Raw genomic sequence first — 13,382 nt, forward strand, 5'->3', positions numbered from 1 at the left:
TAAGGAGTTCAATAGTGAGTTCAAAGCCAGCCTGAGCTGCATGAGACCCTGTCTCCAAAATCAAAACTAAACAAAAAAGACTAGGTCTGTTCTGGGCATGAGGCATCCAAGCCTGCTTGTACTTCTCTGGATGCTCACCACTCAAAGCAGAGCGCTGTATTCCAACACATTTCAACCCCAGTTCCACCATGATGGTCTCCACTGACCACATCCTCAAGGTTCTAGGGCCAGTTGCTTTCATCGTGTTCCCACGACCCATCCCCCCAACCCCCTGCGCCCCTGCCAGTCTATGCAACCCAGGCTGTCCTGGAACTAGAGGCAATCCTGTCTGCAGCCTCTCGAGGATTAGGATTACAGGCATGTATCACAACAAGGCCCACTCCTTTTTATTTTTTTCTTTTCTTTTTTTTTTTAGATAAGTTCTCATGTAGACAAGGCTAGCCTCGAACTCCCTATGTAGCTAAGAATGACTTTGAACTCCTGATCTGCCTGCTTTTACCTCCCAAGTGCTGGCATTGCAGATTTCCACCACTGTACATGGTTTATGATGTGGTCCTCAGGATAGAGCCCAGGACTTGATACATGCTAGGCAAACAGTCCCTGCTCACATCCCTTTTTCACACGTTCCTTCCTGGTCCCTCTTCTCAGGGTGAGCCAGGATCCTCTGATGTTGGAATGGTCAGCAGAGTTAAGTATTAGGTCTAATAAACAGTAGATAGCAATCATTGGCTATGATTATTACTGTCAAGTTCCTGCAGGAGAACTCCTATTCATCCCTTCAAACTCTGCTTGGTTTCATCCAACATTCCACACGGATTGAGCTCTCAAAAATGAGAGGTTTGATTTTTTTTTTTTCCAGTTCTCAATCAGAAGGCACAGTAGAGCAGCCAGGTCGCCTCTGAGGTCCTTTAGCATCCAGCTCTTTTCTTTCCTCAACCTGAGCAGTTCCCAGGCTGGAGTCCTCAGGCCCGGCCTGTTCGGCTGAGCAGCGTGCAGACGCAAGCTGTATCGATCCGAATCCAACGCCAGCCCACGCGGCCCTGGGAGTCTGCAGTCAACGCCCGCACATAGGACTGCTTGGCCTTGCATTCTGAGAGCCAGTGCCTCCGATCCACGCCGCGACAACCCCCTCCGCCCACACCCGGGCCGCCTTCCCCAGCGCTTTCGGCCTTGCAGCGCGTCTCGAAGAAGTACTGACGCAGGGGACCGCCACCTGCTGCAGGCACCTCGCCCAGCACCTGCACCTCGCGCCCACGCAAGTCCACTGCCGTCCGCCGGTCCGTCACCCAGCCACTCACTGCGTCGCACACCGCCAGCTCACCCCGGCGGCTCGCGGGCGCAGTCTCACTCACCCCACGCCGGCTGCGGTTGGCTGGGGTCGCCGCCGGCTCCCCATAGGCTCCGGCCTCCAGCAGGAAGAGGAGAGGGGGCCCAGCAGGGGCGCCCCTTGACAGGGCCACACGGGGCGACAGCAGGTCCCACTCAGGGGCCAGAAATGGGGGCAAGGTGGAGGACGGGGGTTGGGGCTCCATGGGGACGCTGGGGAGGAGGAAAAGGAAAAGGAAGAAGGAGCGGGGGTGGTGAGGGAGCATGGCTTGCACACCTGAAAATGGAGAAGAAGGAAGACGCCTGGGTAATAGAAGTCAGGGTCCCCCCTGCGCCCCCCCCCACGGCTGTCAGCCTGGCAGACTGTGGGAGGACCTTAGGGGCACCCTGCGTTCTAGAACTTGGAGAATGCTTAACTTTTAGATTACTACTAACTATTCAGCTGGTGTGAATGAATAGCCAAAGCTGGGAGTGGTGATGGACACCTGTCAACTCAGCACCCAGGAGGCAGAGCGGGAAGATGGCCACATGTTTGAGGCCAGCCAGCCCTGTTTCCACAGTGAGTTCCAGGCCAGCCAGGGCTGTACAGTCAAACAGAAGGAGAAATGATTTCTGCCGGGTCACACAGCCGGCAAGTGGCGTGGACTGGATTCTGGGCAATGCCATCTGGCCCTCGTGTCCTATAACCCAGAGAAACCCCTGAGTGCGAGACTGACCCAGGTGCTGGGAGATGCTGGGAGGGAGATGGAGAGGCTAGAACATTCTAGAAGCTGGCCCAGGACTGGAAAGCAGCAGATGAATGAATACCAGACCTGTCAGCAGCACCTCCACCTCCTCACTCTGGGGATGGGGGCCCCCGAGCTCTGTGGGGCCCCTGTGTAGGATACAGGTAGTCTCCTCCCTGACATCTCAGGAGAGGGAGGGGGCAACCACCTGTGGGAGGAAGGAAACCGGTTACATGGGCAGACGGGGGAAGGGCACGCCCCCCAACCCCCCAAAAAAGCCACCCTTTCCGGAGTCTCTGAAAGCCTAGGGTACCCTGGAGTGGAGGCCCCGCCCACTCCGGAGGCCCCTTCCCGGTGCAGGTGACAGCTCTGGAGGGATGGGAAGCAGATGGGGGTGGGGTGCAGAAAGGAGGGGCAGGTGAGGCAACTGGAAGAGATTACATCCCCTCCTCCCGCCCCTGCACCGGACGCGGCGGGGGTGGGGCTGGCCTGGACACCCGGGTCCCTGCCGGCCCACGCTCAGGGCCCCGGGTCCCTGAGGCTGCTTCCTGGAATGTTCGCTCCTCGCAGGACAGGCCAGGGCCCGCCCAAGACTCCGACTGCGCATACCTGGAGTGTCTGTCTGGCCAGGCTCCGAGGGGGGGAGTGGGAAGTTCGGAGTGTGAGCAGGGGCAGAGGCTGACCACACCAGCACGCGGAGTGCGGGTACCGCTGCCTCCTCCCTCAGACTAGGTGTCCAGGTTCACAGCTGCCTCCTTCCTCAGACCCATGGGTCCCAGGCCCCAGACCCATCCGCCCTCAGCGAGGATGTTCTGGTTCCCCACATGCCTCCCCCTGCAGACTAGGTTTCTTGGACTCCAGCCGCCTCCTCCCTCAGACCCACAGGTTCTGGGGTTGCGGCCGCTCCTCCAAGGTGCTTATAAATGGGGACGCCCTGCTTCTCCATCCAGGAAAACTGGACTGGGGATCCCTACTCCTGAGTCGCTTGGAGGAGATCGGGTCTACCATTTGGACACTTCCGTCCTGCCTCAGTTTCCTCCGCCAAGCCCCGCCCCCGTCGGCCCCGCCCCCGTCCCTCCCTACCCGGGGGCTGGGCGACCTGGAAGGCGGAATCTGCCGGAGGAGGCGCGGAGCGCTTACCTGGGGCGCCCTTCTCCGCTCCCTGGCTGCCCTTGGCGCCGCCGCGGCTCCTCCTCCGGCTCGCTGGCGGCTCGGACACCCGCTGCTAGCCGGCTACTCGCCGTTCGCGCTTGGGAGGGCCTGGGTCGGGGAGGAGGCGGGGCGGCGCCCGACGGCGGAGGAGGGGCGGGGGATCCCGCCTAGCACGCGCGAGCCGGCACCTCGGAAGCCGGGCCTGGGCAACTTCAGTTCCAGAGTCTCCTCCATCAGACACTGGGGTCCAGACCCCGCCCCTCCTCCCTCAGACCTAGGGGTGCGGGCTCCAGCCCTCCCTCTTCAGACACAGGGGTTCAGACCCGTGTTCAGAACCCAGCCCTCCTCCCTCAGACCCAGGAGTGCAGGCCCCAGCCCTCCTCCCTCAGACGCGGCGGTCCAGGCCCCAGGCTTTTCCTCCAGTCCCCGGTTCAGGCCTGGAATTGCTATGGTGTCTAGGACAGGTTCCCACCCTCTGCTCCTGTCTCCCCTCCTGGATCTCCCTGCCAGACATTAGCCAGCTGGGCTTGTGCAGTGATAAGGCCGGAGACAGTGACTGGGGAGCTCCCCCACATAGTCGTCTATCCTGGAATTTCCTGGCTGGGGACCAGGGAGCCTCAGGGCGGATAAGAAAACTTCAAGGTAGTTAGAGCGAGGAGAACATGGTGGGCTTGAGGAACTGTGACCCATCGTGAAGAGAAAGAAGACCGAGGGGAGGAGAACTCGGCCAGAAGAGCCCGAGCCCCGGAGGGAGGGAAGTAGTCCAAGAAGTGGACCTCGGAGCGAAAGGCAGGAGACCTCAAGCAGGGCCGGCATCACTGCAGCTGGACGGTCCCTTGGGTGGCCCTTTGCTCTCCCATGGCCCTCTGTGAGACTCTGGCTCCCCTAGCCCCAGCTATATTTAGGAGGAAAGCTGACACTTGCCTTGGGGGGGTCACCCAGCACCCATCCCCTCAACCTAAATATAGCATGGCAAAGTGGCAGGAAGGGTGTCCCCAGATTAGGGTTTTCCCCACAAGTTGCCATCCCAGCCAGGGTGACTCAGAGCCCACTCCAGTTGTTTATTGGAGGTGGGAAGGGACACTTCCTAGCCTGGGTGTCCACTTGGGTCACCCCTCTGACCTCTCTTTCCTGACATCCCTACCAAGGGGCTCCAACTCCAGTCTCAAGGGAGAAGTCTGTGAAGAACGGGGAAATTCTGTCTCTTTTCTTGGTCTCTTTTCCTCTTCCTCCCCCTCCCCCATCTCCTTGCTCTCTGAACCCGGCTTCTCTTCTGCCTGGCATCTGTCTGCACCCATCATCTCCTCCACGTCTCCTGTGATCGAGTCCGTGCCCTCCATCTGTCCTTGGCGCCTGGGTGCAGGTCAGTCTCCATATCTACGACTGGATGTGAGTCTATGTAACAGAGAAGCGACCACCCTGAGCTTCCGTCATGCCCAGCACCATCACATCCTCCGCCATCCCTCCTTTCGCTTGTATAGCAAGGTGGCTGGCGGTGAGCAGGGCCTCTTCTTCTCACATCCCTTCCCTGATGTCTGATGTCTCAAAGGAGGCAGCTCCTCCCGGCAGCCCCCCTGAGATGCTTTACCCTCTGGTCTTAAGCAAGAGTTGCATGTGACTGAAGCAGGTGATATCGCTATCAAAAATAACTCAACACTCGGCACCAGTGAACAGGCTTTAATAAGTTAATGCCAGTCAAACACCTTGATCTCTGTTAGTAATTGTAACCTCTCCTCTTCCCTAAACTGTCTCTCAGTCCCAGAAGACTCCAAAAACGTTTCTCTCTGTAGCCCAGGACAATACTGCTCCCTCCAATATCAGCTTCCTCCTCTATGAGATGCAGGCAGGGCCTTGCCAGGCGGTGGTGGCCCAAACCTTTAATTCCAGCACTTGAGAGGCAGAGGCAGGAGGATCTCTGTGAGTTCAAAGCTAGCCTGGTCTACAAAGTGAGTTCCAGGGGCTACACAGAAGGACCCTGTCTCAAAAGACAAAGCGAAACAAAAAGACACAGGACCCGTGGCCTCTGGTAATACCTGCACACCAGAAGCCGTGGGGGTGAACAGGCAGGCCGGTGCCAGGCCTGGCCCTCTGACGCTCTGTGTGACCTTGGGGGAAGCCACAGCGTTTTACAGCCTTGGGTTTCTGCCCTAGGAAACACAGAGCACCTCCAGGAGTGTGGTGACCTTCCTTGGCTGTGAGGGATGCTGACGCCATGGCTTAGAGTCTGTTATGACTCAGAGAACAGAAAGGTTGACCCTTGGGCTCAAGGCTACATGGTTTCCGCTCTCTCTCTCTCTCTCTTCTCTTTAGTACATCTCTCCCTCTTTCTGCGTGTCTGACATCCACCACTCATTCTTGGTTTCCTCTCTCTGGGTCTCTCTCCCTTCCTCCCTCCCTCTCCCTCTCCTCCTTCCTCTCTCTCACCCCCTTCCTTCCTCTCCTCTCTCTCCTCTAGATCTCTGTCTCCCTGGTCCTACTCCTTCTCCGCTGTGTTTTTCTTCCCTTGTAGCTCCAGTCTTTGAATCTCTGTGCTACAGCTCGGGGCAGCATAGCCTGGGTCCCAAATGAGCAAGACAAGCTGACTACTAGTTCCCCCAGAGCCTCTCCAGATGGATGGGGCAGGGGGACCCAGGGAGACAGGAACTGCCAGCTAGAGTGCACAGCCCTGAGCACGCTTGCTCAGTGGGCCACCCCCCATGTGCCCATGCTTGCTCCCTTGCAGTTATTTTATCTGTGCTGTGACTCTTGGGTCCTGATGCTACGACTCCACCTGGTCCTATGGCTGTATGGCCCTCACATACACTCCCACAGGATTCCCAGTGACAGGCGTCAGCATGGTCCGTCCCATGAGACCAACGTCATCAGACTCAACTGCACGGCCCTTGGAAGACTCCCACTGCCACACACGTCTCAGCTTCGAGTGGCCCTCACCAGGTTCCAGCCCGCTAACGTTATACAATGCAGAGACTATCGCTTGGGGGTCTCTGCCCCTCACTCTCTGGGTCTCCGCCTCCTCCTCTCTCTTATACTCGAACCCAGTTGTTCCCATCAGGACCCAGGGTGATCCCATTCTGTCTGCAAGGCTCCAGAGCTCACAGAACCTAAACTAACGCGGCTCCTAGAAGAAGCACAAATCCATACACTCTTCTGTGCATCTTCTGCGCATGACTGTGCAGCCACATGATCACAGTTAACAGTGGGGCCAACTTGTGGAGCCCTCGGGGACTCAAAGCCACACAACTGCTCATGGCATACGTGAAGGAGACCCCACATAGACCCAGGAAACCCACAACTTATGACAAGCCTCTTTTAGTGCCACTCACAGGTCCCCCGGAGATTTGCACAACCAATGGGGAACCCCTGGACTCGATGCAAATCCTGGCCATCCGTGTCTACTTAAGCCCCCCGAGGAGCTACCACATGACATAACTCCACATTCAGTCCCTGCTCCTTAACCAGCACCTGCCCTGCTGCCCCTCCTCCCGCCCGCCCACTGCTTCCTGAAGACCCCCACTGCTGTCCCTCACACCTCGGTCACCATGTGTTTCCCAGCGGGAGGCCAGAGTGGTGGTAGGAGTTCAGGGGCCTCAGCGTCCACCAGTCCCCCATTAGCCTTGCCCTCCAGTGTGACGCAGGGCTGTGTGTCCACATGGCTGTACATCCCTGCCTCTTCACCCTCTGTCTCCCGGTGGTAAAAGTAGCTGAAGTTGGAGACGATGACGGGTACAGGCAGAGAGATGGTGAGCACACCGGCAATGGCACACAGAGAGCCCACGATCTTGCCACCCACAGTGACGGGTGCCATGTCTCCATAGCCAACTGTGGTCATGGTGACCACTGCCCACCAGAAGGATTCTGGGATGCTGGTGAAATGGGTATCCACCCGGTCCACTTCAGCAAAGTAGACCGCACTGGAAAAGAGGACCACACCAATGAAGAGGAAGAAGATGAGGAGACCTAGTTCACGCATGGAGGCCCGCAGCGTCTGACCCAGGATCTGTAGGCCCTTCGAATGCCTGGACAGCTTGAAGATACGGAAGACACGCACCAATCGGATGACCCTTAGGATGGCCAGGGACATGGCCGGCTGGCCCACACCCCGCTGCCGGGCTAGCTCGGTGCCCAGCGCCACAAAGTAAGGCAGGATGGCCACGAAGTCGATAAGGTTCATCACATTCTTGAAAAATACGGCTTTGCTTGGGCAGGCCACCAGACGCACCAGCAGCTCAAAGGAGAACCAGCAGATACAGAGGGTCTCCACCACAAAAAACGGATCACTGAAGGGCAGACGGGAAGGAGCTCCTGGCATGGGGCTGGAGCCGTTCAGCCGAGTGAGGAACTGCAGAGGGACAGAAAGAGTTAGGGAGAGAGGCCAACACCTTTAGTAGAGTAGCCATGTTCCCAAGGTCCCCCAGGGATCTGACTGTCCTATACAACCCAGGACCCTAGGGACTCCCTTTGGATGGCTGACGTTCTGTTCTTCAGACCTATGGGCAAAAAGATCGTGTCTCAAGGGCCTGGTGGTACAAGCCGGTCATCCCCAGTAGACTAAAGCAGCAGAAGTAAATTCAAGGCAGATCTGGTAACTTAGTGAGATTCTGTTTCAAAATAAAAAGTGAGAGGCTGGAGAGATGGCTCAGCAGTAAAGCGCACTGGCTGCTCCTCTAGAGGACCTGGGCTCAGTTCCCAGCACCTACATGGCAGCTCCCAGCTGTCTGCACCTCCAGCCTGGAGACCCTCTGCACTAGACAGGCACGTGGTGCATACGTGCACACATTCAGGCAAAACTCCCATGCACATAAAGTAAATAAATCTTTAAAGATAAAATAAAAAGGGGGAGATGGTTGGGGATGTATGCAGTCATTGATACAGCCCCTGCTTAGAATTCCTCTGTGCGGATTGAGGGGTGTGGCTTGATAGTAATAGTGTTCCTGACTAGAATCCCCCAGTGAGGGGCTGGGGGTGTGGTTCAATGGTAGAGCCCCTGCCTAGAATCCCCCAGTAAGGTGCTAGTGGTGTGGTTCAGTGGTAGAGCCCCTGTCTAGCATCACCCAGTGAGGGGCTGGGGGCTTGGATCAGCGGTAGAGTGCCTGCCCAGTGTCCTGGGTTCCACCACAGAACATCAAAAATTAAAACAGGGCCAATGGCCATAGCACACAGCTTCAACCCCAGCACTCAGAAGGCAGAAACAGCTGGATCTTTGCGAGTTTAAGTCCATTCTTGGTCTATATAGCAAGTTCCAGGCCACCCCGGGCTACATAATGAGACCCTGTTTATAACTTATTTTTCCCATGTCTATAATTTTTTTAAATTTTTATTTTATTGGTGTTCTGCCTATATGTATGTTTCTGTGAGGGTGCTGGATCCTGGAGTTACAGACAGTTGTGAGCTGCCATACAGGGGCTGGGAATTGAACCCAGGTCCTCTGGAAGAGAAGTCAGTGCTTTTAGCTACTGAGCCATCTCCCCAGCCCCAATTTTTTAAATAATTAAACCAAAATACAGTCCCTGCTCTTTCACTGCTGGGAACCCTGATTTCATGGTTGATCAGGGAGAATCTTTCCTTCCAGTATGTTTGCACACACACACACACACACACACACACACACACACACACACACACTCACTCACTGAATCTCCAAGGGCAGGACCCTGCTCTGGTTCTGCCTTCTGTGTGCCTAGCCTTTCCGTCACCTTCAACCCAGCCCAGACTAGAATGGTTCAGAACGGTTATAGATTTTGCTGTATGGCCCTCAGCTCCACACCCCAACCCGATTCTGTGCAAACTCCTGCTACTTCAGGTCTCAGTCCTAAACCTCAACCTACCATGCCCCAGCAGTAGACCCTGGCCTGACCGTCCATCTTGCCCGTCTCTCTGCCAGACGCACAGGCACTGCAGTCTTCCAGCCTCTTTGACTCCACATGCTCATTTCACACTGCTAGGGACCGAACCCAGGGCCTTGCACATGCTTGGCAAGCTGTCCTCCACTGAGCCATGCCCCCAGCCCTTCACTGGTGGACTTTAGGCAGGAGCTCTACCACCGAGGCATTGCCCCAAGCTTCTCAGTTGGGGAATCTAGGCAGGGGCTCATCTCTGAGCCGCGCCCCTCACTGGGGGACTCTTTTTAAAATTATTTATTTAATGTGAATGGGTGGTTTGCCTGCATGCATGTCTGTGTGCCACGTGTGTGCCTTGGTGTTCTAGGAGGCCAGAAGAGGGCATCAGATGCCAAGGAACTGGAGTCACAGATGGTTGTGAGCCATCATGTGGGTGGTGCTGGGAATTGAATCTAGGTCCACAGTCAGTGATCTTAACAGCTGAGCCATCTCTCCAGGTCCCTCACAGTGTAGGGGGAGGCTGCAGCTCTACCACAGGGTCACACAAACCCCAGCCTTCACTTTGTGATTGTATACAGAAGATCTACCGCTAAGCCACATCCCAGTCCCACGCTGAGGAATTCTGGGCAAGTTGTCTACCTCTGAGGCACATCCTCAGTCACTATTGGGTTGTTTCGAGGATTTTTTTTTTTAGTGCTTCCATCCTCCTGCCCTTTGCCGCACCTTCTGGCTGGCCAGGTCTTCCAAGGTCCCGCCCTGGCCCTCCCGAAATCCCCGCCCCTCACCGGGCCAGTAGCAGCCGCCACCGGCGCGAGCCCCGGGTCGTCGCGGTCGTCGCGGAAGTCTGGCAGCGTCTCGAGGCAAAAGACCACGATGGAGACCAGGATGACGAGCACAGAGACCACGGCGAGCACTCGCGCAGCCTGCGAGCTCTCGGGGAACTCAAAGAGCAGCCAGAGCTGGCGCGCAAAGGCGTGGCGCGGCAGCGGCCGCTCGGGTGGCACCGCGCAGCCTTCGTCCTCGCGCAGCCGTGCCAGCGCCGCCGCGCCCAGCCCGTAGAAGGACACCTCCTCCAGGAAGACGTCGAGCGGCACGTGCGCCGGCCGTCTCAGCCGTCCGCCCGACTGATAGTAGTAGAGAACCGCGTCGAAGCTTGGCCGGTGTCGGTCGAAGAAGTACTCGCGGCGTGCGCCGTCGTAGAAGCGGCTGCGGCGCACCGGATCCCCCAGCAGCGTGTCCGGGAAGCGACCGAGCGTGCGCGCGCGGGTCTCGAAGCGCAACCCGGCCACGTTGAGCACCAGCCGCTCGCAGCAGCTGCAGGGCGGCGGGCACCCCGGCTCCATAGCGCGCGCAGCTCGGACGACCGGCGGACGGACCTGTGGCTCCGACGCCCGGCCCCGGTGCCGCAGCCGGCCCAGCCGGGTGTCCGGTGTCCGCGCGTAAAAATAGCATGGAAAGTCCGGCCAGGGCGCGGGGGAGGGGGCGGCGTGACCCCGCGGGGCGCACGGCGCCCTCTGCTGTTGCCACACCTGACCCTCCCCACCGCCACCCGCGTTTCCGTGGGTCTCAGGAGCATTCCCTTGTAGTCATCTATTTTATTTGTTTGGCTTTTGGTTTCGTGACACAGGATCTTATGTAGCCCAAAGTGGCCTAGAACTGTGTAGCTGAAATGACCTTGAATTTATGATTCTCCTGCCTCTACCTCCCAAATACTGGGATTACAGGTGTATGCCATCACGGCTATTTATTTATGTGTTTGTTGCTAGACAATCTTCTCAGCTTGTAACTTAAGCTGACCGCGAAATCGTGGCAATCCTCCTGCCTCGTCCTTCGGATTGCTGGGATGACAGTCGTGAGCCATGGCGTCTATCTGCATCATGTTTCCCTCTTCCAGTTCCCACCTCTGTCTCTAGTCTGTCCTCCCAGGTTACCATCTTGGCGGAGAATGTATCCGCTTTCCCAGTCGCCGCTCACATCTGTTTTTCTGGCTAGGGAGCCTCTGAATCTCTCTGCCTTTTATTATTTTATTTTTTACTGACAGTGGATTTGGGTATGTAGCTCAGACTGGCCTCAGTTTTGCAATCCTCTTGCCTCTGCCTCCCAACAGCTGGAATGACAGATGTGTACCACCACGCCTGGTTTCGTTGCTGGCTTTCTTTCTTTCCTAGTATTTCTCAATGAGTGTGTCTGGAGTGTTGTGTTTATTCCTCTGCGTTTCTGACCATCACTCCTAAGGAGCTCTGCACAAGTCCTGGTGCTTGCCGAATTCTGGGGGCCTCTTTCGCAACTGTGTTGTGTATGTGAGCCGGATCCCTAGCTACTGAAAGCACCAGAGTTTGAACTTAGAATTTCTTTCTGTAAGTGCTTTGAGATTAATATGGAAGGTCTGGGCTGAAGCCAAGAACTGCGGCAAAGGAGGCAAGGAGGCGGGGCTTGCCGGGAAGGGTCTGGAGTTGTCTGGGGAGATGCACAGGGTCACTATCAGGAGCCGAAGGGCAGACAGAGGATGGGTTTCCAGCCGCCGGTGTCTAATGACACTGGGTAAAAAATAGTCCCATCTGATGGGGTAGGGTGGGAGGTAGTAAAGGGCATTGATACCTAGTCACTATTGGGGAAAGGTATCCCTCACGCCCTCTGCTGGCGGAATGGAGACCTGGCCCAAAAGATGTAATTCCCAGCTAAACTTGGCCATTTCCCTTCCCAGCTTTATGTCCTTCTGGGACTCACAGATATCATCCTGCCTCTGCCCCCACCTCCAAAAAAAGTCAGTTATGAAACTATGTGTGCTTCGGCACGCCTTTAATACTAGCACTCATGAGGCAGAGGTAAGCAGACCTCTGGGTTTGAGGCCAGCCTGATCCACACCCAAAGTTCCTGGCCCACAGAGTGAGACAGTGTATTAAAAAATCTGCTCAGGGCAGCCCTGGGGAGACAGAGATGGCAGGATCCCTGGACTTACTGGCCAACCAGTTTAGCTGAGTGGGGGTTCCAGTTCAGTGAGAGATAATGTCTCCAAATAATAATGTTGAGAGTGTTGGAGGAGGACATCCAAAGTCTATGTGACGAGAGGAGAGAGAGCCCTGCCATTGAGCTACTTCTCCAGTCCTTCCTTGTTTTTCATTTTTATTTTGAGACAAAGTCTTGCTGAGTTGCCCAGGCTGATTTTGAACTCATTCTGTAGCCCAGGTGGGCTTTGACTTGGCAATCCTCTGGCCTCAGCCTGAAGAGCAGCTGGGATAATGGCTAGCCTCTCAAGAGGCTCCTTCCCTGTGTGTCTTTAGCCGTGTGTCAAACCCGACCCTCAAACGACATTAAAACACTTCATCAGCGTGAAGTCCGTGTTCCCATTTGACACGAGGTTTTTCTTTTCTCGAAGGCTAGAGGAGGTCACTTGTCCTGCACAGACTAGGACTATGGTCCTGCCCAGCACGCTCCCTCCCACCTGCCTGTAGCACCCATGCACAGCTCAGGGTGGTGATGTGGATGAAAATGGCCCCATAGGCTCATAGGGAATGTCACTATTAGGAGGAGTGGCCTGTTGAAGTAGGTGTGGCCTACTTGTTGGAAGAAGTATGTCACTGGGGGGTTGGGGGTGGGCTTTGAGGTTTCAGAAGCTTGAGCCAGACTAGTGACTCATTATCTCTTCCTGTTACCTGAGACTCCAGATGTAGACCTCTCAGCTACCTCTCCAGCACCATGTCTGCCTACATGCTGCCATGCTTCCTGCCATGACGATAATGAATTAAACCTCTGAACTGTGAGCCACCCCAATTAAGTGTTTTATTTTATGAGTTGCCATGGTCATGGTGTCTCTTCACAGCAATAGAACACTGGCTAAGCCAGCTGGAATCCTTGCTCCTTGTTCTGTGTCTACAGTGTGGAAGCAGATGTCCACACTCTAATCACTGGAACCTTAGACTGTTATTCCATATGGCAAACAGACTAGGAAAGGCCCAAGGGAGCTGGGCATTGGTGGTGCACACCTTTAATCCCAGCACTTGGGGGCAGAGGCAGGCAATCACTACAGAGTGAGACCCAGGACAGGTTATCTGGTTATTGATATTTACAAGAAAACAGCAGAATGTATGTGGCTGGATATGCATGTGGCTTGATGGCCAAGCATTTGACTAGAATCCCCGGTGAGGGGCTGGTGGCATGATTATTTACAATGTTGTTTAGCATTTACAAGGCCTTAGGTTCCATCTCCAGTGCCCAAAATAAATAGTAAATAGATAAAATTAAAAATTATATTAAGGGGCTGGAGAGATGGCTCAGCGGTTAAGAATACTGGCTGCTCTTCCAAAGGTTCTAGGTTCAAGCCCCAACAACCATGTGGTGACAC

The 13,382-nt window shown here is 55.9% G+C and overlaps 2 protein-coding genes across 4 annotated transcripts; both read right to left on the reverse strand.

Moving 5' to 3' along the window:
• Positions 1-383: 383 nt before the first annotated feature.
• On the reverse strand, positions 384-3,325 carry Ntf4 (neurotrophin 4). 3 transcript variants are annotated; one of them, XM_016004879.3, is made up of 3 exons: positions 3,192-3,325; positions 2,139-2,259; positions 384-1,603 (listed from the first exon to the last, which is right to left on the reverse strand). In XM_016004879.3, the coding sequence occupies exon 3, from the start codon at positions 1,590-1,592 to the stop codon at positions 963-965; it is 630 nt and encodes a 209-aa protein (XP_015860365.1). In that variant the 5' UTR covers positions 1,593-1,603; positions 2,139-2,259; positions 3,192-3,325; the 3' UTR covers positions 384-962. The 3 variants fall into 3 exon arrangements, with proteins under 3 accessions (XP_015860365.1, XP_006986337.1, XP_076431378.1); XM_006986275.4 differs by lacking the exon at positions 3,192-3,325 and adding an exon at positions 2,661-3,123; XM_076575263.1 differs by lacking the exon at positions 3,192-3,325 and adding an exon at positions 2,365-2,630.
• Positions 3,326-4,865: 1,540 nt separating this feature from the next.
• Positions 4,866-10,492, reverse strand: Kcna7 (potassium voltage-gated channel subfamily A member 7). The gene is given in 3 exon segments (XM_006986274.4): positions 4,866-7,542; positions 9,826-10,422; positions 10,424-10,492. Coding segments are annotated over 3 exon segments (1,482 nt in total). The 3' UTR covers positions 4,866-6,726.
• Positions 10,493-13,382: the final 2,890 nt, after the last annotated feature.

The sequence above is a fragment of the Peromyscus maniculatus genome, chromosome 1, assembly GCF_049852395.1.
Source record: "Peromyscus maniculatus bairdii isolate BWxNUB_F1_BW_parent chromosome 1, HU_Pman_BW_mat_3.1, whole genome shotgun sequence".
Taxonomy (NCBI): domain Eukaryota; kingdom Metazoa; phylum Chordata; class Mammalia; order Rodentia; family Cricetidae; genus Peromyscus; species Peromyscus maniculatus.

Bases quoted from the DNA above. Each gene is read 5' to 3' on its own strand.
- Ntf4 (XM_016004879.3), bottom strand. From the start codon at position 1,592: ATGCTCCCTCACCACCCCCGCTCCTTCTTCCTTTTCCTTTTCCTCCTC.